General features: G+C 44.0%; 1 protein-coding gene across 11 annotated transcripts; it reads right to left on the minus strand.

Moving 5' to 3' along the window:
• Positions 1–213: 213 nt before the first annotated feature.
• On the minus strand, positions 214–12732 carry LOC124652527 (protein WHAT'S THIS FACTOR 1, chloroplastic-like). Of its 11 annotated transcripts, XM_047191552.1 has the most exons (5): positions 10796–12732; positions 4877–4982; positions 2406–2559; positions 727–853; positions 214–651 (listed from the first exon to the last, which is right to left on the minus strand). In XM_047191552.1, the coding sequence occupies exon 1, from the start codon at positions 12693–12695 to the stop codon at positions 11262–11264; it is 1434 nt and encodes a 477-aa protein (XP_047047508.1). In that variant the 5' UTR covers positions 12696–12732; the 3' UTR covers positions 214–651; positions 727–853; positions 2406–2559; positions 4877–4982; positions 10796–11261. The 11 variants fall into 11 exon arrangements, with proteins under 11 accessions (XP_047047508.1, XP_047047504.1, XP_047047512.1 ...); XM_047191548.1 differs by lacking the exon at positions 727–853; XM_047191556.1 differs by lacking the exons at positions 727–853; positions 4877–4982 and having other exon boundaries at positions 2406–2581.
• Positions 12733–26821: the final 14089 nt, after the last annotated feature.

Raw genomic sequence — 26821 nt, forward strand, 5'->3', positions numbered from 1 at the left:
TGATACCGTGCTAAGAACCTCCCATTATGAAAGGTCTTGGGGCCTGTAAGAAACAGGCTCACGAGTCAAGACTCACGAGCTGGCCGCGGGGAGTAACCATGGAAGCCAATCACTTCGATGGCCATTGATATGGTTCTGCCTAGTTCCGGCTCAAGAAAAAGGTCAGTGCAAACAAGCAACAAAAATGTTTTTACACATTCGAAGGTGAAAGTTCCTCTTGGAAGTAGAATTTGATGGATGACCGTCACACGTAATAAGAACGTTTCATAGGTGAAATCGTTTCATAGGTGAAATCAAAGGTGGATTCTATTAATTGCAGTACACCAGGAAACTATTTGAGCCCAATACTACACCTGTCACTCCAATTGTAGTGACTGACAAGAACAACTTGGAAGAGGAAGGGCAGGGTACTCCAAAGCGTCAGAACTGGAAGGGATGGCAACAACACAGGCTCCCAATCAGCTCGTGCAAAAACTGCAAACAATTCCCAAACAACACAAGGTACTCGAAGGGTGATTGTTCCAAGTGATAGTTCCAATGTGCTTAGAGACTTTGGGAAGAGGAAGGTCTCTGAAACTGTTTCCATTCCATCGCATGCCTCCTCAATGTCTGATGGAGAAGCATCTACCTCCTCTGCTCCCTTTGTTGACACTGTAAACAAAACAATCCTGAATGTGGTTAGTGAAGTTGCTCATGCTCTTGCTCCTGAAGAAATAGAATCTGAACCTTCTAACACACAAGTTGACCCTGCCTTCCGAAAGTTTGTGTGATCTCACAAAATCTGGCAGTGATAAAGCAATGCATCTCCAGAAACAATACAGTCACCTGATGGATCCCATTATTGAAGAAAACCCTAAAGAAAATGAAATGTCAGAGGACAAGGTTGCTTATGACAGTTCTTCTTCTCACAGTGAGATTCTTGGCCAGGGGATGGATAGAGGGGGAAATCCTAGGATGGCTATCATGGCTCTTGCTGGTCCACATCTTGAGCATTAACACACAGCTGTGGTTATCCCAATGGATGAGTCTCAACCTGAAGCTGGAGGCACATAGGAAGATGTTTGTTCTCAGGCGGAAGATGTTGTGGAGGATGCAGATACTGGAAGAATTAATGAAGCAAGGGCCAGTTCTCGTTTGGTGACTCAGCCCAACCGCAATATGAATGTGAATGAAAGAGCTCAAGCCAGGGCTACCTCCAGAAATCTAGAAGGTACTAATCTCAATTCCCATAAGTCTTTTTCCTTACTTGATAATGATGATATTATTGCTAGTGCATTAGAAATAGGTATAGATGCTAGTTCTCTTTCCTATGAAAAAAATGATTTCTTGAAAGATCTTGAGGTAGCTAGACACAACCTTGAGTTAAAAGAAAAAAGATATTGATGTCCAAAGTTGATAATACAGTCAATGAGATTCTTTTGCTGGGTTTTGGTGAAGAAGTTTCTGATGAAGAGGATTTTACTCCTTTTATCTTAAAAAGATCAAGAAAAAGAATGAAAGCTGCTTCCAGAACCAGATGTGACAAGGGGGAGATCAAGATTTGATGTTGGAGGAGCACAAGCAAAATCAAGTGTTGCGTCGGTGAAAGTTCACAATAACCACCCTTTGAGTGGCATTGTATCTGGATCCAGAGTGAGAAAACAAAATACTATATATCAATGATTGGTGCTAGTTTAAACTGCAGGGGTGTTGGTAAGAAGGGTATGCGTGTTTTCCTTCAAGATTTGATCAAGAACCAGATGTTGGATTTTGTGGCCTTACAAGAGACAATCAAGAAAGATTATTCTCCAACTTCCTTCAGGAAAATCGATCCATCCAACTGGTTTTGCTGGAAGTGGTCTCCTTATGTTGGTAGAGCAGGAGGAATCCTTGGTAGTTTCAAGATCTCTAGATTTGATATCTGTGACACCATTGTTAGTAGATTCTACATAAAGGTGATTGTTTTTTATATTAAAATTCAGAAGAAATGGCTACATGTAGTGTTTTGCTTTAGTAAATCTGTTTTGCTAATTTATTCTACAACATGGTTTTGATGTGTATATTTGTTAATGTAGATAAAGAAGATGCCAAGGGAACACAATTGCGGAAGCACATGGACAATGGAGAAGAACTGCATGATAAATAATCATTAGGTGTGTGACAGTGTCATGTAATGGCTCTCAAAGGACAACTTTCATCTGCCATTGCTATTGATGGGAACCATTGGATGTTTCCAGTAGCATACGGTGTATTTGTTGGTTCAGAGACGGCTGATAATTGGATATGGTTTTTTTACAGGTTGCACATGGCTATTGGGTTACCCCGTGGATTAGTTATATCTAGTGACGTGGGTAAAGGTATAGATGTTGCTGTTACCCAAGTTTTCACAAATGGAGTGGAGCATAGAGAGTGAATGCGGCACTTACTCGAGAACTTCATGAAAACAATTCCGTGGTGATGTCTTCCTCAAGCACTTGTGGCCAGCTTGTAGAGCGTATAGAGTACTTCGTTTTGAGCAGCATTACAATACTATGCTTCAAGCATCTCCTGAATCCATGCAGTGGCTGGAGGACAACCACACTATGGAACAGATATCAATTCTCTGAAACCAGCAACGCAGATTATATGTGGCCAATAATATTGCTGAATCCTTCAATAGTTGGATTAGAACAGAAAAGTCTCTTCCAGTCATTCCTCTTTTTGGTAAAATAAGGCAGATGATAATTGAGAAAATGGAGTTGAGAAGAATTGCTTATAAACTTTGCGGGAAAACTCTTCCTCGTGTTGTCAAGGATGAAAATGCTAAGAACCAAGGATTGCCATACGTCCACACATTTTCTAACAAAGATCATGACAACGTTGCACTTTTAGCTGAGGTTCAAGGTGTTGATAAGGACCTGCAACCATGGAGGCATGCATTGGATCTCACAAATAGAACATGCACGTGTAGGCAGTGGCAAATAACTCGTTTGCCTTCTGTACATATTATCACTAGCATGAGAAATCCCAAGATGGAAGGTTACATTGACGACTACTACTCAGTTAACATGTTCATAAAAGCATATGAAAATTGGGTGGGGCCAATGACAGATAGGCAGCAGTGGCTAAATGTAGAAGCCGGAGGTAGACCCTAGCTTTCAATGCCCCCTATTCTAAAACGTGCAGCTGGGAGGCCAATGACAAAAAGATACAAAGGATGGGAAGAAGGAGGAAAGGGATGTAGAATGGTCACATGCAAACGTTGCCATCAAAAGGGCCAGATGAAAAAAACTTGCAATGAGACCGTGCTTGATCCTAATGTACCTCCACCTGCACCACCTAAACCGAAGAGAGTAAGGAACAGGAGCAAGAAAGCAGTTGAAGTTCAACCACAATCTAAACAGACTGAAGCACCATCTACACACATTGAAGCATCATCTCTGGATATTCAGACTACACCTCGAAAGCCCAGGCTCCATCCATGGATATTAGTAGCCCAATGCCAAGAAGGTAATCATAAATGCATTTTTTTTTTCACTAGTTTCATGCTAGCAAAAATGTTTACACCTGTCTTCATACTTTTCTGCAGCGGCAAGCGGTAATTAGATCTTGATTCTGCGACAATACAGGGAATGTGCACACCAACAAAACAACTTGTTTGTACAATTGATACCATCAATAGCCCTATGACAAGAAGGTAATCAAATATGCAAGTTCTTTTGCAATATTTACATGATGTTTGTGTCCAATGCGATTTACATGTGTGTGATTATTGCAGCCGCAAGAAACAATCGGGCTAGATGCAGCTGAGTCGAAAGTTGCTGCTCAGACTAAAGCCATGAAGAAAACAAGTCACAAGTTGGAGGTCAAAATGGCCAAAAAGTAAAGTTGAATATGGTTTGCTGTATGTAATACAGGACATATGCCCGGTCTGTTACTTTTGCTAGTTGAACTTGAACATAAACCTATGTTTTAAACTTGCCATTTTGCGGGTTGTTGTGTTGATTCTGGAACGCCATATATGTCCATGTTAATCTGCTCGGTTATGTTCAACCTGTCAATTTGTGGGCTGTGCTGAGCATTTTAAAGTGTGTTGTCAAAGTTCTTATTTTAATATGCCGATGTTGTTCGTAGTACTTCAAAATATGGTCTGGACTGGGTCAAAATGCTGGCCAATTATTATTTTGCATCCGCCGGATACGTACGGACTAACAAGGCACAGAAAAACCTTTTTTGCATTAGAAACTCATACCTGGCCCCTAAAAAAACCGTTAAAGCTAAAGATGGCTGGTCCAAAATTTTAACTACCAAAAAAAACCAATCTAAACCGGACGTGGATGGTTATCCTAAGCAGAAAAAAAATCAAACTTTCCGTTTTGGGTCACATGGTGTGTTCTGGCAAACATACTGCGAAATTATAATGGTACTACGCAAAGACATATTTCGGTGGTGTGTTTTGGCAAAGACCGAAAAATAACGGTGTCCGCCAGCAAATTTTCCCCCAAAAAAAAAACAAACGCTGGGAAGACAACTGTTTCTAGTTTTTTACTTTTCAGTGACAACTTTGCATCCTGCCAAACCAAGCCAAAATATTTCTATTTGAATTTTTCGTCACAAGGCATGTTCCATTCTAGTGCATTCTATGAACTTAACTTTTGAGATTTCGTCATTTAGGTACATGAAAACTCATATTGAGGAAAAGAAAACAGGACTTGTAAGGACAAGGAAAATGCGAGGATCTTAATTTGGAACTAAAATTTTAAGAAGAAACTAGCAAGCTTGTAGTGATAACAGCCTTATATATAGGTTCCATATTTCTTAATTACAAGCTAGGCAAGAAGATTTACACATCCCAAGCTGAAAGGTCCTTTTAGAAGTACAATTTATTGGTTGAGCATCACAAGTAACAAGAACATACCTTCCATCTTCAGCTTCACCTTCCTTACCAAAGATCCCAAGTCATGCACTAATACTTCTGGCTACTGTAGATAGCTGAGAAGAATGCCTATGTGCAATTTGTAGTCCTGATTAACAGCATGGGCAAAATCTCAAGAGAAAGCGTTGCACTTTAATTAGGGGACAAACTATCAGGTGCTTCTAGCCTTGAGGTGCTCTCCATGCTCCAAAATAACCCCATCAAAGTTGTGAAAACAAAAACCTAGTTTCGGCTATGATAGAAATTGTCAGATTTAAATGCAGCTTGTGTCTCATGAAACAAAATACATATAGATTCAAAGTGAGCAATGAATTCTGGTCCATTACTATTGTCAGCACAGGAATTTTTATTTTATGCGTGAATCAAATTTCAGTCTGAAATTTTATCTCATACAATAAACACATGTTGGGTATATGTGCACCTGATATGTTATCGGGCAGTAAGCACCGAGTGGTCAAATTTCAGTGGATCATCTGCATGTCCAAAGTGTTGAGCCTGTCTTACCGCTACTAGATGCATGAACAAATATAAAACTACATAAATATATCGTTCTTTTATGATAACTAGCAGGTGCTCTATCTGTTCATTATAGTAGAAAGCCATAAAGACATACTCAAACTCACAGTAAGAAGGGACCAGGGTTTTTTTCTTGGCCGAGATTTACGAAATCTCGCCGAAAACCAGAAATCTCGTTACCCTCCGAGAAACAACGCTACCGGCCAAAAAAAATCGGTTACATTTGAATTTATTCTTCAGAAAAACATGATTAAGTAGAATACTGACGGAACTTTATACACAAAGATTGGTCTGCTATGGTGGTTAGCCTCTCGAGGTAGGCCAGCGAGGTCGCGGGTTCAAGTTCCACTCATTAAATAGCAAAAACGTAGGATGTCCTTCAGTAAGAAGGGACAACCAGGGTTTTTTTCTCGGCCGAGTTTTCCGAAATCTCTCCGAAAACCGGAAATCTCGTTACCCTCCGAGAAACAATGCTACCGGCCAAAAAAAATCGGTTACATTTGAATTTATTCTTCAGAAAAACATGATTAAGTAGAATACTGACGGAACTTTATACACAAAGGTTGGTCTGCTATGGTGGCTACTGGTTAGCCTCTCGAGGTAGGAAAGCGAGGCCACGGGTTCGAGTTCCACTCATTAAATAGCAAAAACGTAGGATGAATCAAACACCCGACCTGGAGGACGAAAGGGAGATGGCCTAATCACTCAGCCTAGAAACCCCTTTAGTGAAATTAGGATAGTTATTTTATTTGTTATAAGGTTTAAATTTTTTGAATTCAAAATTTGTTTGAATTAATTCGTTCGGTAAATCACCGAAATTTCGCGGTAACCGTTAATTCCGGTGTCCTCCGGTAATTCCTGATACCTTCTATGCCAATGCATATCAAATTCATATCCTTCGTGTGCATTCACAACAAATAATGCACAACCATTTTTCTCAAAAATAATGCACAACCATGGACAATATAACTTTAAGACATAGGGGTGAATGAGAAAGAAGTTCGTCATAATTTGCTTAGGAAGCCTTGCTCCTTATAAAAGATTTATTTGGTAGCCAGTAACATGAAGTCATTGATCATGCGGTACCTTAATAGCTAAAAAAAATCCTTGGTTATGAACCTGGTCCTTGGGTAGGTCTATCATTATGTGAGCTCTATCACTACATAAAAATGATGAATATTCTTAGCTTTCTTATCTTTTCAAAAGGACGAAACTTACTGCTGATGTGAACTCTGTACCAATATCAAGGTGGTGCACATAGACAACACATAGTTATGTCCCTAGAAAGAAAAGGCGAGTTAAGTAGAGCCAACACATAGTACTATATACATAGCATTCCCCAAATAGCATTGTGCATATCTATAAGACCTAAAGGCTTGGAAGACAAAGCGCTTCTAGTTTTTACTTTTCAGCAACAACTCTGCAACCTGTCAAACCAAGTCAAGAAATTCTGTTTTTGAATAAGGTGTTACAAGGCCTGTTCCATTCCCGTGCAAATACTATGAACTTAGCTTTTGAGAGTTCATCATTTAGGTATAGGAGAACTCAATGAGGAAGATAAAACATGGCTTAGAAGCAAGGAAAACCTGAGAATTATCTGAGGACAACCATGTGAGGACCTTAACTGGAACTTAAAAATGCAGCACGGCCTTGATGCTCACGTAGAACAGCTGAGGGTGCCACACCAACAGCACATGTAGCCGGTTGGGCAGCCCAAAGTCCCCGCGGAAGTGCATGAGGTGGTCCACCAGCGTCCGCTTCTCCACCATCATCGCTCAAAACCTGCCGCACACCACATACGCACGCCGCTCAGCCATTTCGAGGCTCAGCGGGCACCTGTTCCTCGCGTCTTCAGGGAATGGCTCGCGTCTTCAGGGAATGGCTCAAAAGGGGAGACCTCGGGTAGGCTGTGGAACCACCCGAACATCGCCAGATGAGGAGTTGAGCTTGATGTCAGGTGCTGTAACCGCTACTTTGAGGACAGCGGGCACCTGTTCCTCGGAGTAAAGTGAAAGCATGCTAGCAACCTCTGAACCTGGAGGAGACCAGATCCTGGCCCCGCCATCGGATGAGAGCATGAAAGGTGATCACGCTCCTTTGGTGCTGGTGGCTGGAGCGCAACATAATCAACCACCAGGAGAGACGCCCTTGCTGTGGATGAATTTCAATTCATGATCCCACGCCATACTGAAGCATGGAGAAACCATCTCAAGAAGGAACCTAAGCCGCCCATTAGGATCAAAGCTGGAAACCCCCATCAACTGATGTGACTAAAATGAAAATACATGGCACCTTCCAAGAGGATGAGATCGGGAGGCTGGGGGCCTATCGGCCAAGACTGCACCGAAGGCACTATTTTCGCCATGTGTGCGTGAATTCCTGAAGCTGCTTAAGCACTACAATCTGGCTATTCCAGTTGTCGACTAAATAATCTATGAATTTCAGGCGGGTGGTCTTCAGCAATTGCATTGTGCTTAAACGAGCAACTGAGACGAGCTCCTGACCTGTGACCTGTCAGGACTGGACCTCTAGTCTTCCTTCAGGCAAAGTTCCTTCTGCGCATGGCGTTAACTCAGAATTGTGACATGCCCTAGGGCCTGTAACAAACCAGCTCACGAGCTGGCTGTGTTGCGTGCCGAGAGTAACCATGGAAGTCAAGCTTTATGGCTGAAGTGCAACACTCGGCACTTCTAGCCTTGCGCTGCTCTCGGTGCTCCAAAATAACCCCGTTAAAGTTGTTGATTAAAAACACTAAGATTCAGCTATGGTACAAAATTTCAGATTTCAATTCAAGTTACGCTTCGTGAAACAAAATAAATAAAAAAGCATACATTTTCAAACTGAGTAATGAATTCTGGCCAATCACCACTGTCGGCACCAAAATTGTATTTTGTTGTTGTTGTTGTTGTTATGATTCAAATTGCAATCTGAAATCTTATGTCATGTGCGTAAATACATGCTCGGTATATGTGCACTTGATACGATATCGGGCAGTAAGAACTGAGTGGTTTCGCAGGATGCAAAGTTGTGGCTGAAAAGTAAAAACTAGAAGCAGTTTGTCTTCCAAGCGCCCTGGGTCTTATAGATATGGACAGTGATATTTGGGGAACGCTATGTATATAGCACTAGGCAATGTTGGCTCTGCTTAACTCACCTTTTCTCTCTAGGGATATAGGTACAACGTTTCCAACCTTGCATCTCCCTGTTTTGACCATCCTCAACATGACCGAATCTTCTCGTATCCACATTTCAGCTGAGCGAAGCAAGAAATGACTGGATGGCTGGTACCTCATGATGATTTGAGAGAATGCTGTAGAGATTGCCAGAAAAAAGCGGGCAAATTGGTCTGTATAATAGTGAAGCACAGGGGTAGCTGATAAGGTGGAGTAGGAGGGAAATGCACGGTGGCAGTGTCATGAGTTGGCGAGTTTGTGTTGTAGTCATGGCGATCCATCAGTAATTCCAGATGCCTTCTATGCCCATGCATATCAAATTCATATATTTAGGGTGCATTGACACAACAAATAATGCATAATTGTGGACTACATAATTGTAAGGCATCGGAGTGAAATGAGGAAAAAGTTAGTCACCATTTGCTTAGGGAAGTCTTGCTTCTTATAAGAGATTTATCTGGTAGGCAGTAACATGAAGTCATTGGTCATGCGGTACGTCAATAGCTACAAATTCCTTGGTTATGAACTTCGTCCTTGGGTAGGTATGTGGCTGTGTGAGCTCTATCACTACTTCAAACAAGTGATGAATTTTCTTAGCTTTATTATATTCAAAAGGACGAAATGTACTTCTCATGTGAACTCTGTACCAGTATCAAGACGATGAACCTAGCCCACTCCTAGTTATGTCCCTACAGACAAAAGACGAGTTAAGTAGGGACGTGAATTTTGGGCTCATGGCAACCAGCCCCCTGGAATCTCGGCGGTAGGTGGGAGCGTTGAGATCAGTGTACAATGTAGTATGAAAATTGCCATGTAAATCGATATTGTGGCTATACGGGTTGATAAAGAAAAATACGGAGTGTGTACGCATTAAATGGGCTGGTGTGTCATGTGTCTCGTTGGTAACAATCAATGCATCTCCATACAGCCCAGGCTAAAATCTACCTAGGTCGGGCCGTCGGGAACTGATATGGATACCATCATCTTGGACAATCTGCTTCGGCGATGAGTAGGAACTAGGCAACCCGCAGATTTGTTGAGGATAATGGCCATGGGGGAGAGCAGCTCGGGAGGATTCTGACAAGGGTACAGGTGAGTGGAGCGTTGAGTTCCTGTACGTGAATCATACGACGTAGAGGATGCCTTTCGGTAGAAATTTCAACAGTGTTTTGAATGTACAGTAGTAGACAGTCTCCTGTACGCGAATCTGCTCGGACAATCTGCCTTGCCAATCTGCTCTGGCTACAAGGAGGAACTAGGAGCTAGTTTGGTTCGTGTCCACAGCTGTGTGCCTGGGCAAAACTGCTGCCTGACCTGAACTCGAAATCTGGAAAAAAAATTGCCTAGGCAACCACAGAATCTTCTCGGACAATCTGCTCAGGCGACGAGGAGGAACTAGGCAACGAAACGCGTCAGCTCTGGATGAGGATCTCTCAATGGCCGATGAGGAAGAAAGAGGTACATTAGTTGACAGGCTCATGTAGACTGACTTTGACCCAAGCAAATAAAGAGGGGTTGGATTTTTCAATGCTGACCGTCCATATGGAGGGTCCATGCCACATTTGACAAGGGATATACGACCACATAACGAACTGAATATTTTGGATATGAATACAGCGTATGCGTATGTATAGTGGACAGCCAGATATTGTGGATGGGCAGTTGGATACAGGGGGTTGTCATCCCTGGGTTCTCCATCGTAATTCTCAGTTGAGTAGAGCCAACGTCGAATAGTAGTACTATAAGCACGGTCCATTTCTATAATAGCCAAAACACTTGAAAGAGAAACTGCTTCCAGTTTTTTGAATTTTCAGCGACAACTCTGCATCCTGCCAAACCAAAGCCAAAACATTTTGTTTTGAACAAGGTGTTACAAGGCATGTTCCATCTCCGTGCAAATTACTACGAGCTTAGCTTTTGGGAGTTCATCAGGTATAAGAAAACTCTTAATGAGGAAAATAAAACATGGCTTATAAGCAAGGAAAATGCGGGAATTATCAGAGAACAATAATGCAAGGATCTTAATTTGGAGCTAAAATGTTAACAAGAAACTTTAATGCTTGTGGAGATACAAGTCTTATATACAGGTTTCATATTTATCATTCTTAATCAGGTCAGTACAAGCCAGCAAGAAGGTTTACACATCCAACGGTGAAAGTTCCTCTTATAAGTAGAATTTGATGGGTGAACGTCACAAGTAACAAGAACATACCTTCATCTTCATTATCAAAGCTCCCAAGTTATGTACTTTCTGGCTAATGCAGATAGCTGAGGAGAATGGATTTGAGCAATTTGTGGTCCTCAATAACAGCCTGGGCAAAATGATATGTTCTGAACACCCGTGAGTCCGTGACCAAACATCATGCTCGCTGCCCCAGTCCCTCTGCCACAACTTTCCTCACCCAAAACTCCTCCATGTCATCCGATTCAGCATCGTCTCCATAGTCCCCCTCGATTTCACCTCCATCACGAACCTCATTCCAGTCCTCCCCAGGGACATCATCAAATTAGTCCGCAAGCAACAAAATACCTTTCACCTTCATTATCAAAAGCTCTCAAATTATGCAATAATACTTCTGGGCATATGGCTACTGTAAATAGCTGAGAAGAATGCATTTGAGCAATCAGTGGTCTTTATCAACAGCCCAGGCAAAATTTGCCTAGCACATGGACACTCCTCACCAAACATCATGCTCACTGCCACTGTCAACCAGCCCTTGTGCCACAGCCTTCTTCACCCAAAACTCCTCCATGGCATCCGATTCGGCATCATCTTGGTCGATCCCACCTCCATCACCCACCACATTCCAGTCCTCCCCAGAGACACTATCTTCAAACAAGTCTGCAAAACCACCATCCAACTCAGACGAACCCTCTGCTACATTGCCATCTCCCTCATCATCCTCATCACTATCACCATCAACGGCAAACACACCATTCCTGTCAGCCCGCCTGATCCGCTTGCCTTCCCGGACAAGCTCCTCCAGCCGGTCCCTGCCAACGAGCATCGCATCCTCCACCAGAAGCCTCCCGTCGTCGTCGAACGCCTCCACCAGGAACACGGAATGCCGCACGCCCTTGATGCTCACGTAGAACAGCTCAGGGTGGCGCACCAGCAGCGCGTGCAGCCGGTTGGGCAGCCCGAAGTCCCTGCGGAAGTGCGTGAGGTGGTCCACCAGCGTCCGCCTCTCCACCGTCATCGCCAGCACCTCCCGCACCACCGCGCAGGCACGGCGCTCCGCCATCTCGGCGCTCGCGTGTTGAGGCAATGGCTCGAACGGGGAGACCTCGGGCAGGCTGTGGAAGCGCAGGAGGTAGTCCCGGTGCGCGCGGCGGAGGTTGAGCCCGCGGCGAAGCGGCAGGTGCGGGAACCTCCGCGGCCGGTCGATGAGGCGGTCGGTCTGGGCGGCGGGGCGGAGCGGCGGTGGCAGCGGCGCGGGGGGCGGCGGCGGGGGGTCGGCCAGCTGGAGCGCGTGGCCGTGGAAGGCGAAGAGGTCCGGGTGGCGGGGGCAGAGCGTGGCGCGGAAGTCCATGGCGAGGCCGAGGTCGGGGGCGATGTGGGCGAGCTTGGACACCAGGAGGCTGCGGCGGGGGGTCATGAGGAGGAGGCGGTGGAGCTTGGCCGCGAGGTCGGCCCCGCGCCGGAGCGCGGCGAGGTCGGCGGCGAGCGCGTGGGCGGCGGGGGTGAGGCCGACGGCGAGGGTGGAGAGGGAGGGCGAGAGGGGGCTGGAGGTGGGGGCCTGGAAGAGGCGGAAGAGGGTCGGGTAGCGGAGCACGAAGGGGACCAGCGGGCGGCGGCGCGGGAGGCCGAGGAAGCCGCGGCAGCGGCGGAGGACGCGGAGCGGGAGGAAGCCGCGCGGCTTGGAGAGGAGCAGGGTGAGGAGCTTGCGGGCGAAGCGAAGCCGGTTCGCACGCGCCGCCTGCCGGTCCAGCGCCGGGCAGCGGACAAGCTTCGGTGGCGGCAGGGGCCTCAGGGCCGGCGCGTCCGCAGCCGCCTTCGCGGCGCACCGGACGGCAGGTGTGAGGGCGGCGCTTTGGCGGTGGAGACGGCGGGGGTGGAGGGGTTGCGCGGAGAGGAAGGAGAGGGAGGAGGGCGCCATGGCGAGCCCCATGGCGGAGGGAGAGGAATGCTGGGTGTTGAAGATAGTACTTTTTTTTGCCGCTGAGGATCATGCGGTGCAAATGCGTAGTTTTATTTTCCTTCTTTTTTTTTAGGACATGGCTACACAACAACCCCTAGCACTCTTTAGTCTTAGGCGGTGCCACATAACCACAACCCGAACCGTTTTTCTAACCTAGATGTTTGGCGATCGGCGAGGCGACTAGGGTTTTTGCCTCTTGCGTCGGGGCTGCGTCGGCGGGGAGTTCTTCATCTTCGATCGATCCGTTTACAGGCGTCTTCTCTCGGCGTCTGGGGATGGCGTCCCCTCAAGCGAGTGCGATGAATCTCGCGTCGGGTTCGGAGCCGAGAAAGCAAGGTGATCTGGACGACATGCTGATGCGTTTGGGGATAGATGAAGATGAAATCGATGATCTAGTCTTCGAGGATGATACAACAATTTGTATGGAGAGGCTGGATGAAGATGGTGCACACCTTTTCTTAAGATGCAAAGAAGTAAAAAAGATATGGAAGGATCTGTGTTTGGAGGAGGAACGGCAATCTTTATGTGCCTGTCCAAATGCAAAGGAAGTAGTGCACCAGATGTTAAACATGGGAGAAGAGAAAAGTGTGCTAATTGCTTGTCCGATGTGGAGATGGTGGACGAACAGTAAATAAAGTCAATGCAAAGGAGAAAATATTGGGACAAGAAAACGTAGTGGCACAAACCAGATTTTGGACTGGGAGAGTGCAAACAATACCGCAAGCAAGGCAAGGCCCGACAGCTGTTCTATCGGAGGTAGCAGAATGGAAGCCGCCGCCCGGTGAAAGTCTCAAAATCAACGTGGATGGTGCGTTTGCCGCATCATCAAGGACTCGGTGGCTGGGGATTTGCCGTCGTGGATAGCACTCGGTCAAATCGGGGGATCTGGTGCCGGAGCACTCCAGCATGTTGCGAGCGCAATACAGGCCGAAGCACACGCTTGTGAGCAAGCCGCGCGTGCCGTCGCTGAATGGGGAATGGTTGATATAATCCTCGGAGTCGATGCTCGAATCTTGTCCGTGCCATGCGAGGTATGGAGTTTGACAGAACACCGTAAGGAGTGATTTATAGGGACCTACGCATCTACATGCAGCTCCATTTCAACTCATATGAGTTTTCTTATGTGCCACGTTCGTGTAATACTTTAGCTCATTCTCTTGCTCGAATATGGTGCGAGCCGGCAGACATTAAAATGCTATGGCCGGACTCGCCGCCAAATGATGTACCTGTATCAGTGGCCAGCGTTTCTGCTGGTCCAGTTAAGTAATGGAATCATGTGTTCCATCTCAAAAAAAAAAAAAAAAAAAAAAAAAGGATGAAACTGATGTCCTGAAAGAAGGTACGAAGTGGACGGCTTTAGGTAGGGTTCATACTGCAAATCCTTTTAGCATGCAAACTTTTGAACAGCATATGCGTGTTGCTTGGAGCCCGGCTAAAGAGATCATCTTTACCCCTCTGGAGGATAAGCTTTTTTCCATCCAGTGTTCTTGCCTCGGCGATTGGATCAAGGTGGAGCAAGGGGGCCCTGGTTGTTCCGTCAGAACGCAATTTCAATTGAAGCTTATGATGGCCTTGCTGCGATTGATTCTATTGATTTAAACTTCATTACAGTGTGGATACAGATTCATAAATTGCCGATTGGATATAAGAACAAAGGCTTGGTTAAAAATCTGGTAGAGAAGAAAGTTGGGAAATTTGTTTCGGTTGAACTGAAAGTGCAAGGTGTTGAAAATTTTGTCAGAGTTAGAGTTTGACTGGATGTTCGGAAACCACTGGCAAGGGTAGTGACTATCTCACGCGATCGTCAAAGAGAATTCTATGTTGTGAAATACGAGAAGATCCCTAAATTATGCGGGGTTTATGGTCTGTTTGGACACATACATACTGAGTGTGGTATTATTGAGCATGACGAAAGTACTCTAAAGTGGGGGGATTTCATCAAGGCAGACTTTGAAACTTGGTATGGTCGATCTGCGAATGGGAATAGAGGGGGTTTTGGAAGTGGACGAGGTCGGGATCCGTCTGGTAGAGGGCGTGGTATGCTCGGTCGTGATGCTAATATGTGGTGACCCTGCATACCACTGCATGTTGTAGTATGCCAGTCGTTGACATAACATGTGCGAAGTACCAATCCGCAAATATTACATCCCTCAGAGTAGTACAACAGAAGCATAGCTAGTCTTTATTTCAGTCATATAATATTACAAGCCATATAATTACATCATATTGGAGCTCCTCCTGGGTCCATAGAGGTTTACTCCTAGGTTCTAGGTGAACCCTACTCAACTTATACAATATAGGTCTTAGAAGGTTTATCATTATTCGACTCGAGCAGTTAAATACTATAGAGTTCGTACTGCTCTGTTACTACTACTACTTTCGTTGCCTAAGCTTGTTATCCTTCTAGAACCTCCCCGGTTCCGTACACTATCAGGTAGTCGACCCCCTCTACTCCTCTAGAGAGGTCTAGTTCTTCGTAGCAGATCCCATCTGCTCCGTCTTGTCCTTCGTTGGCCTCCTCAAGGTGATTCAGACAATCTAAGCAGGGGATTATAAGAGGTATGAGTACGAGCGTACTCAACAAGTTCATTATAGGAAAGAGGTATTTAATGCACAAGCTACGGCATTAGACCAGAAAGTCTAATACCAATGCAGGTTTTCACAATCATTTCTTTAAAAGGTTGCTTTTATTCAGAAGAACTATGTCCGTCATCCTTCACCGGTTTACTAGAAATTCATGGAGTTCCTTTCCGGCAGCGTTCGTAGTTCTAAATCTCAGAACAGGGAGTGACAGGTCACGATTCATTACACTATGCAGAGGTGTGTTGCTTTACCCATAAGAGATCTTAACCTTGGTGCCAACCGGGCAGCTTTCCCGTCCACACTTTCGTGGTGTGAGGCCCGGTATAAGGTCCTAGCCAATATTGTATTCCTTCGCGTCCTCGCACACCCACCATTTGTTGCAGTTCCGACCTTGGGTCCTCGCCGGTCAGCATATCCCTTGGATATCATCCGACCTCGACTACTATCAGGTATCACGACCTTGATACCTTCGCCGGTCGCTGCAACCTATCATAGACCGCATTACCGTGGGGACTTAAAGGCTCCCCACCCCTCCGGTTGTTCTCGCAAGACACAACTGCTACGGTAAGCGCATCCGTTGATGTACGAGAGTCAGGAACACACTTGACTACTCCGTCCCACTCTAGATCTTATGGTTAACACGGTTGTTATGGCACAAGAATCACTGGACGACATTTGTTGTTAATCCTAGATGGATACAAACCCTTGAAATGGAACCTCCACCATACTCATACCATGTTTCCATTGCCCACCACATAGTCATATTCATAGTTATGAAATTAGCATCTTTACTTTTCATGCAAGAGTGATAAGTATAGTACTTTGCAAGTAATTTGATAAAAAATACTCAAAGTAACATGAGCAAGCGATGAACTTGTCTAGCGACTGCAATGTAGTGCAGTATGATTGTTTGGACTGACCCTGGTCCTCTGTTTCTGAAAGATAGCATCATTATCCGATAAGGGCAATGGTTAAAGATTCAAATATGCATGCTTTCGAGTTTTAGGGTTTGGTTCCCCCTTCCCTATGTTTAATTATTTAATGTCAGAGGTGGCGAATAAGAATAATTTAAGAGTACTCCTTAAGAGTGAAAATATAATCTTGGAGTCTTAATAATTTAAGAGTACTCCTTAAGAGTGAAAATATAATCTTGGAGTCTTTCCAAGTTTTGTTTAAGTCCAAAATAATTTATGGACTTATTTAATCATTAAAAATATGGGTTTATTTTAATGATCTTTTATTAAATCATTATTCTTTTAATTTAATAATGGTTCACATTTATTTGTCTCAAAATTCTATTTCATATTTAATTATGATAGAGAATTTTATTTTGAGTGGTTTTCATATTTTTCTCTATTTTTTAGAGCTATTTTAAATTTATGGTATTAATTCAAAATCTTGTTTTAAATGAATTTGTGAAATGCCCATTTTGCCCTTGGGCCCACCTGTCAGGGTGAAGCCCAGTGGGATGGGCTAAACCCACCTGGCCCGGTCCGACCCACTCGGTCGCACCACTCCTTCTCCACGCCTCCTCGTCTAACCCTAGCCTCCTCGCTCTCGCGACGCCGTGGTCGCCTTCGCCGTCGCCGCTTTACTCCGGCTGTTTCCGGCCGCCTCCGCTGTCGCCATGGGGCGCGTTCAACGCGTCTTGCGACGGTGTGTTGAACCGTCCGGGTCGATCTGACGCTCGCGTCTCCGTTCGTTCGTCCTCGACCCTGCCCGAGGTGTCTAGGGTTTCGGCTCCCGCCGTCGCTGCACGCCGGTGGTGCCGTGGACTCGTCCTGGTGCTAACCAGGGCGTGTTGTGCCACGTTGGGGTGTTGTGGTGGCCGTCGTGGCATGGCATGGCTCGGCCTGGCCTGGCACCGTCGTGTGCCCGGCGTGTGTCGTCGTGGCCGCCATGGCCGTGTTGGCTGTCTGCCTTCCCAGGTGTGTCCTCCTCCTTTATCTTCCTCTTGCTCTCCTTTGTCTTCCTCCTCTATATGCCTTAGCATCCCTGGCCATGGTGTACTGGACTTGCCAGTACACCAGTGATGTCTACGTTCCCCCTCCTTTCCTGTAGACAGTGTTGGGCCTCCAAGAGGAGAGGTTTGTAGAACAGCAGCAAGTTTCCCTTAAGTGGATACCCAAGGTTTATCGAACTCAGGGAGGAAGAGGTCAAAGATATCCCTCTCATGCAACCCCGCAACCACAAAGCAAGAAGTCTCTTGTGTCCCCAACACACCTAATAGGTGCACTAGTTCGGCGAAGAGATAGTGAAATACAGGTGGTATAAATAAGTATGAGCAAGTAGTAACGGTGCCAAAAAAGTGCTTGGCGTGTAGTTGATGGTGGTGGTATTGCAGCACAGTAGTAACGCAAAGACAAGCAAGTAAACAAGCAAGTAGTAACTCAGCAAGTATTTAGGAACAAGGCCTAGGGATTACACTTTCACTAGTGGACACTCTCAACATTGATCACATAACAGTAATAGATAAATGCATACTCTACACTTTTGTTGGATGATGAACACATTGCGTAGGATTACACGAACCCTCAATGCCGGAGTTAACAAGCTCCACAATAATGCTCATGTTTAAGTAACCTTTAGTGTAAGATAGATCAACGCTACTAAACCAAGTACTAGCATAGCATGCACACCGTCACCTTCATGCATATGTAGGAGGAATAGATCACATCAATATTATCATAGCAATAGTTAACTCCATAATCTACAAGAGATCATGATCATAGCATAAACCAAGTACTAACACGGTGCACGCACCGTCACCTTTGCACACATGCAGGAGGAATAAACTACTTTAATAACAAATCACTAGAGTAGCACATGGATAAATTGTGATACAACATGCCGCAATCTTAAAGAGATATAAATAAGCACCTCACTATGCCATTCAATGAGTAAGTATTCTGTGAAATCTAGCCTAAGAGACCCACACGGTGCACACACTGTCACCTTTACACACGTGGGACGAGGAGTCTCCTGGAGATCACATAAGTAAAACCCACTTGACTAGCATAATGACATCTAGATTACAAGCATCATCATATGAATCTCAATCATGTAAGGCAGCTCATGAGATTATTGTATTGACACACATAGGAGAGAGATGAACCACATAGCTACCGGTACAGCCCCCGAGCCTCGATGGAGAACTACTCCCTCCTCATGGGAGCAGCAGCGGTGATGAAGATGGCGGTGGAGATGGCAAGCGGTGTCGATGGAGAAGCCTTCCGGGGCACTTCCCCGCTCCGGCAGCGTGCCGGAACGCAGATCCCGTCCCCCGCATCTTGGCTTCGCGATGGCGGCGGCTCCGGCAGGTTTCGTGGGTTTCGTCAATTGGTGTCGAGGTTTTAGGTCACGACGACTTAAATAGGCGAAGAGTCGGAGTCGGAGGGGCCCGGGCTGCCCGCACCATAGGGGGCGCGCCCCCCTTGGGCCGCGCCGCCCACAGGTGTGGGGCCCCCCGGCACCCCTCCGACCTTTCTTCGGTGCTCCGGAAGCTTCGCGTATTTCTAAGAACTTTCGGCGTTGATTTCGTCCGATTCCGAGAATATTTCGTTACTAGGATTTCTGAAACCAAAAACAGCAGTAAAACAGAACCGGCACTTCGGCATCTTGTTAATAGGTTAGTTCCGTAAAATGCACGAATATGACATAAAGTGTGCATAAAACATGTAGATAACATCAATAATGTGGCATGGAACACAAGAAATTATCGATACGTTGGAGACGTATCGCATCCCCAAGTTTAGTTCTCGCTCGTCCCGAAGCAGTAAAACGATAACAAAGATAATTTCTGGAGTGACATGCCATCATAACCTTGATCATACTATTTGTACAAGCATATGTAGTGAATGCAGTGATCAAAACAATGTATATGACATGGGTAAACAACTCGAATCATAAAGCAAAGACTTTTCATGAATAGCACTTCAAGACAAGCATCAATAAGTCTTGCATAAGAGTTAACTCATAAAGCAATAATTCAAAGTAGAGACATTGAAGCAACACAATGGAAGATGAAGTTTCAGCGGTTGCTTTCAACTTATAACATGTATATCTCATGGATAATTGTCAATGCAAAGCAATATAACAAATGCAATATGCAAATATGTAAGAATCAATGCACAGTTCACACAAGTGTTTGCTTCTTGAGGTGGAGAGAAATAGGTGAACTGACTCAATCATAAAAGTAAAAGAATGGTCCTTCAAAGAGGAAAGCATCGATTGCTATATTTGTGCTAGAGCTTTGATTTTGAAAACATATAGAGAGCATAAAAATAAAGTTTTGAGAGGTGTATGTTGTTGTCAACGAATGGTAGTGGGCACTCTAACCCCCTTGCCATACAAACCTTCAAAGAGCGGCTCCCATTTTATTTTATTTTTGGATGGCACTCCTTCCAACCTTTCTTTCACAAACCATGGCTAACCGAATCCTCTGGTGCCTCGCCAACAATCTCATACCATGAAGGAGTACCTTTTTATTTTAGTTTTATTATGATGACACTCCTCCCAACCTTTGCTTACACAAGCCATGGCTAACCGAATCCTTCGGGTGCCGTCCAACAATCACATACCATGGAGGAGTGTCTATTTTTAGTTTGTTAATTTGGGACTCGGGAATCCCATTGCCAGCTCTTTTTGCAAAATTATTGGATAAGCGGATGAAGCCACTAGTCCATTGGTGAAAGTTGCCCAACAAGATTGAAAGATAAACACCACATACTTCCTCATGAGCTATAAAACATTGACACAAATAAGAGGTAATAAATTTTGAATTGTTTAAAGGTAGCACTCAAGCAATTTACTTTGGAATGGCGGAGAAATACCATGTAGTAGGTAGGTATGGTGGACACAAATGGCATAGTGGTTGGCTCAAGTATTTGGATGCATGAGAAGTATTCCCTCTCGATACAAGGTTTAGGCTAGCAAGGTTATTTGAAACAAACACAAGTATGAACTAGTACAGCAAAACTCACATAAAAGACATATTACAAGCATTATAAGACTATACATCGTCTTCCTTGTTGTTCAAACACCTTACTAGAAATTATCTAGACCTTAGAGAGACCAATTATGCAAACCAAATTTTAGCATGCTCTATGTATTTCTTCATTAATGGGTGCAAAGCATATGATGCAAGAGCTTAAACATGAGCACAACAATTGCCAAGTATCACATTACCCAAGACATTTATAGCAATTACTACATGTATCATTTTCCAATTCCAACCATATAACAATTTAACGAAGAGGAAACTTCGCCATGAATATTATGAGCTAAGAACACATGTGTTCATTCGAACCAGCGGAGCGTGTCTCTCTCCCACACAAGCATGATGTAATCCAATTTATTCAAACAAAAACAAAAACAAAAGCACACAAACAGACGCTCCAAGAAAAAGCACATAAGATGTGATGGAATAAAAATATAGTTTCGAGGGAGGAACCCGATAATGTTGTCGATGAAGAAGGGGATGCCTTGGGCATCCCCAAGCTTAGACGCTTGAGTCTTCTTGATATATGCAGGGGTGAACCACCGGGTGCATCCCCAAGCTTAGAGCTTTCACTCTCCTTGATCATAGTATATCATCCTCCTCTCTTGACCCTTGAAAACTTCCTCCACACCAAACTCGAAACAACTCATTAGAGGGTTAGTGCACAATATAAATTGACATATTCAGAGGTGACACAATCATTCTTAACACTTCTGGACATTGCATAATGCTACTGGACATTAGTGGATCAAATAAATTCATCCAACATAGCGAAAGAGGCAATGCGAAATAAAAGGCAGAATCTGTCAAAACAGAACAGTTCGTATTGACGAATTTTAAAATGGCACCAGACTTGCTCAAATGAAAATGCTCAAATTGAATGAAAGTTGCGTACATATCTGAGGATCATGCACGTAAATTGGCATAATTTTCTGAGCTTCCTGCAGGGCAGTGGGCTCAGATTCGTGACAGCAAAGAAATCTGGAACTGCGCAGTAATCCAAATCTAGTACTTACTTTTCTATCAACGACTTTACTTGGCACAACAAAACACAAAACTAAGATAAGGAGAGGTTGCTACAGTAGTAAACAACTTCCAAGACACAAATATAAAACAAAGTACTGTAGCAAAATAACACATGGGTTATCTCCCAAGAAGTTCTTTCTTTTTAGCCATTAAGATGGGCTCAGCAGTTTTAATGATGCACTCGCAAGAAATAGTATGTGAAGCAAAAGAGAGCATCAAGAGGCAAATTCAAAACACATTTAAGTCTAACATGCTTCCTATGCATAGGAATCTTGTAAATAAACAAGTTCATGAAGAGCAAAGTAACAAGCATAGGAAGATAAAACAAGTGTAGCTTGAAAAATTTCAGCACATAGAGAGGCATTTTAGTAACATGAAAATTTCTACAACCATATTTTCCTCTCTCATAATAACTTTCAGTAGCATCATGAGAAAACTCAACAATATAACTATCAAATGAAACATTCTTATCATGAGTCTCATGCATAAAATTATTACTACTCCCAACATAAGCATAATCAATTTTATTAGTTGTAGTGGGAGCAAATTCAACAAAGTAGCTATCATTATTATTCTCATCATCAAATATAGGAGGCATATTGTAATCATAATCAAATTCACTCTCCATAGTAGGTGGCACCAAAAGACCACTATCATTATAATCATCATAAATAGGAGGTAAAGAATCATCAAAGTAAATTTTCTCCTCAATGCTTGGGGGACTAAAAAGATCATGAAAACCAGCTTCCCCAAGCTTAGAACTTTCTATATTATTGTCAACAATGGTGTTCAAAGCGTTCATACTAATATTACTACCAGCATGCAAAGAAGATTTCATAGGTTTTTTAATTTTCGCATCAAACAATCCATGTTTTAAATCAGGAAATAGAATAAGAAGCTCACTCTTGTACATTATGCCAAACTAGTGTAAACAAGAAACAACAAGATGCAATTGCAGGATCTAAAGGAAATAGCTTTGAGCACACACACAACGGCGCCAGAAAATTACTTTACCTGAGACCGGTGTATGAGAGCCTTTTACCTTTCCTCCCCGGCAACGGCGCCAGAAAAGTGCTTGATGTCTACGTTCCCCCTCCTTTCCTGTAGACAGTGTTGGGCCTCCAAGAGGAGAGGTTTGTAGAACAGCAGCAAGTTTCCCTTAAGTGGATACCCAAGGTTTATCGAACTCGGGGAGGAAGAGGTCAAAGATATCCCTCTCATGCAACCCTGCAACCACAAAGCAAGAAGTCTCTTGTGTCCCCAACACACCTAATAGGTGCACTAGTTCGGCGAAGAGATAGTGAAATACAGGTGGTATAAATAAGTATGAGCAGTAGTAACGGTGCCAAAAAAAGTGCTTGGCGTGTAGTTGATGGTGGTGGTATTGCAGCAGTAGTAACGCAGCAGTAGTAAACAAGCAGTAGTAACTCAGCAGTATTTAGGAACAAGGCCTAGGGATTACACTTTCACTAGTGGACACTCTCAACATTGATCACATAACAGAATAGATAAATGCATACTCTACACTTTTGTTGGATGATGAACACATTGCGTAGGATTACACGAACCCTCAATGCCGGAGTTAACAAGCTCCACAATAATGCTCACGTTTAAGTAACCTTTAGTGTAAGATAGATCAACGCTACTAAACCAAGTACTAGCATAGCATGCACACTGTCACCTTCATGCATATGTAGGAGGAATAGATCACATCAATATTATCATAGCAATAGTTAACTCCATAATCTACAAGAGATCATGATCATAGCATAAACCAAGTACTAACACGGTGCACGCACTGTCACCTTTGCACACATGCAGGAGGAATAAACTACTTTAATAACAAATCACTAGAGTAGCACATGGATAAATTGTGATACAACATGCTGCAATCTTAAAGAGATATAAATAAGCACCTCACTATGCCATTCAATGAGTAAGTATTCTGTGAAATCTAGCCTAAGAGACCCACACGGTGCACACACTCGTCACCTTTACACACGTGGGACGAGGAGTCTCCGGAGATCACATAAGTAAAACCCACTTGACTAGCATAATGACATCTAGATTACAAGCATCATCATATGAATCTCAATCATGTAAGGCAGCTCATGAGATTATTGTATTGACACACATAGGAGAGAGATGAACCACATAGCTACCGGTACAGCCCCGAGCCTCGATGGAGAACTACTCCCTCCTCATGGGAGCAAGCAGCGGTGATGAAGATGGCGGTGGAGATGGCAGCGGTGTCGATGGAGAAGCCTTCCGGGGCACTTCCCCGCTCCGGCAGCGTGCCGGAACAGAGATCCCGTCCCCGCATCTTGGCTTCGCGATGGCGGCGGCTCCGGCAGGTTTCCGTGGGTTTCGTCAATTGGTGTCGAGGTTTTAGGTCACGACGACTTAAATAGGCGAAGAGTCGGAGTCGGAGGGGCCTGGGCTGCCCGGACCATAGGGGGCGCGCCCCCTTGGGCCGCGCCGCCCACAGGTGTGGGGCCCCCCGGCACCCCTCCGACCTTTCTTCGGTGCTCCGGAAGCTTCGCGTATTTCTAAGACTTTCGGCGTTGATTTCGTCCGATTCCGAGAATATTTCGTTACTAGGATTTCGAAACCAAAAACAGCGTAAAACAGAACCGGCACTTCGGCATCTTGTTAATAGGTTAGTTCCAGAAAATGCACGAATATGACATAAAGTGTGCATAAAACATGTAGATAACATCAATAATGTGGCATGGAACACAAGAAATTATCGATACGTTGGAGACGTATCAACCAGCAATGGTGCTGCTGCTGCTGGCTTGCTACTGTTGAGCTCTTTACCTTTCTAATGCATGTGCTGATGTTGCTGCTGCTCAAGCTCATATTATTCTATTTCTGCTACTGTAATCCTACTGTGCTACTGGATATGTTGTTGTTGTTATGGTTGCTGCCATGCTACTGGTTGCTTAGTTGCTTGCTTGGCCAGCCCTAGCTACTACTGTTGCTTAATTCTTGTGCTCATGTCTCTATTCTGGCTTCCCTGGCTTACTGCTGTTAGAAGTTCTTGCATTTAGCAAGAGCCAGTGCTGCCTATGTGATGATTATTGAGCTCTAGCTCATGGTAGGGCTCAGCTTGGCTTGGTTGTTGTCCATATGCATCAATTCCTTGATGGTATGCTTTTGGATACAATTATAAAATTGTTTATGCAATTTATGTTTATTCAAATATGGCATGTATGCAATTCTTCAGTAGCTGGCTAATTCCTGATGCTATGCTGGTCTCTAGCAGGCTTGAGAAAGTCCTGATGATCATATGATCATCAGTTGCTTGTTGTTTGCTTGTTGTGCTTCTACTTGTGCCTTACTGATGATTATACTTATGCTTGTATAGCTCCATACCATGTACTGGTATATGCTAATGCTTGTTAAAGCATACACTGATTCTTGGAGTGATCCTAACCATTTGCAAGTGCTTTAGTTACTTGTTTCTTGTGTAATTCATTTATCTGTAAAGCTTGTCATGATTTAAGAGATAAATGAGATGAACTGCTTAGGCAGTAAGGATTCTTATGATTAATTTGATTGAGCTAGAGGGATGCCAACCATTGTTGGAGACCCTAGCTCACTTTGAACCCATCTGGGTGATGATATCTATCTTTGGCTACTATCTGGATGGTTTAGTGTGGTTGAGTGGTCCTTAACAGCACTTGGTTGCTGTTATGGTCTCTCCCACCAGGTTGGCTTGTTGTGCTAGGACAAGTGCTGGCTGGGTGTTTCCTTTTTGGATTGCTAGCAGTCTTTGGTGTTGAAAACCAAATAGACAATATACTGTCTATATCTCTGATGGTTTAGTAGACCACTAGCTGCTAGGTGAGTTGGGCTAGGCTAGTGGTGGATCAAATCCTTGCTAGATTCTTTGGTTTGTTGTAGTGGTGATACACTTAGCTCTAACCAATCTTCCCTAGGATTAAACTCTACTGGCTTTTCCCATATTTTGCCAGCATCAAATGGTTTCTGCCAAATGATGATGCAAACTGGTAATCATACCCCCTGGCTTGTGTGAGTGATGCACATGTTTTCTCATGGATTTATGTATACCTCACTCCAGCTCCTAGAAATTGTGTTGTTGTAGAGGTTTTGCTTCTGTGATGTGTTGATGCTTGCCATGCTCCTCCTGGCTAGCTGGTGCTTGGATTACTTCACCATTTCTTGATCAACAGCAAACAATTCTTGGTGGAGTTATTGGTGGATGGTTTTGGTGTTCTTCCTGTTCTATCTGTTCTTGGTGTTCTTACCCTAGTGGAGCTTCTGTCGATGGCTTCTAGGGTTTGGCTAACTGAAAAGGTTTTATACCTCTTCTCTGCTTACTCATTTGGTCGACAGCAAGGCTGTGTGTGTGTGGTGACTCCTCCATGTGCTTGTGTGCTGTTGTTCATGCATCTCACCTTGTGAGATGCTTCCCTGTTCATGGTTGGTACTTGTGTCCTATGGATGAGCTCGGCAGAGTTGATATTATCTCTCCCAATTCTTATTTCTTGACTAACCTGCCAAGTGGCTTTGCCACTTGGCCTAATGTGCATTTCTTCTTTGTTGTTTGTATTTGCAGGGATCAACAAGATGATCGAGAATGTCTCAATCCTCTTGTTGATCAAGAAATCAAGATGAAGATCATAGTGTAGTTTAGCTAGTTACACTATTCATTGTAATTTTCCTTTTCTTTTTCATTTACTAATTTCTGAAATGTGTTATGTAATATTTAATTCATTTGAATATTGTAAAGACAATGTAAATTGTGTGTGATGATCAATAAAGCTCAAGTTTTCTCTAATGAGCTATTTGTGATGAATTTGTATCCTTTTCTTATTTGGATTATCATATTATAATATTCTTATTTGAGATATTAATTGTTTGAATAAACAATTGTTTGAATTATGAATTATATTGGTTTGTTGGAGTTTGAGTTTCAACTCAATTCAATCATGCAACTTAATATTAGAGATGCAAATGTCCCCCTCTCTTCTTGAAACCCTATTTCAAAAGAGTTCATGCCCAAGTTTGTCGCACTCTCGAAACCCTAACCCTACCTGGTGTCGAGAGAGAAAAATTTGTTCCCTCTTAGGTTTTATGCAATTAAGCGCGAAATTTCCCCTAGTTTTGCGATGCAATGCACAACCCTTTTCTAATTCTACCCCGCAATCGTCTTGAATCCTGGGATATTACATAATATCAGTTGGAGATTCAATGTGATGCACAGTCCAGAAGATGCTAGTGCTGACTTGGAGGATAGAGGGACAAGTCCGATCAAGACATGGGTCCTAGTACAAGATGGGGAGCATCCTGGTTTGGCAGCGAAGAGGGGCTTAAACTTTGAGGAGGAAGCTGCTATTGGTGCTTTATTACCACATGTGGCGGGTCAGGTTGGGGATCCTAATGCTATGGTCCTGGACAATAACCCACCGATGGATCCAGGTGTTGCCTGCCAAAACCCACCGGCGAGCAGCGACGAGCA

Source organism: Lolium rigidum, chromosome 5 (assembly GCF_022539505.1).
Source record: "Lolium rigidum isolate FL_2022 chromosome 5, APGP_CSIRO_Lrig_0.1, whole genome shotgun sequence".
In the NCBI taxonomy this organism is placed as follows: Eukaryota; Viridiplantae; Streptophyta; class Magnoliopsida; order Poales; family Poaceae; genus Lolium; species Lolium rigidum.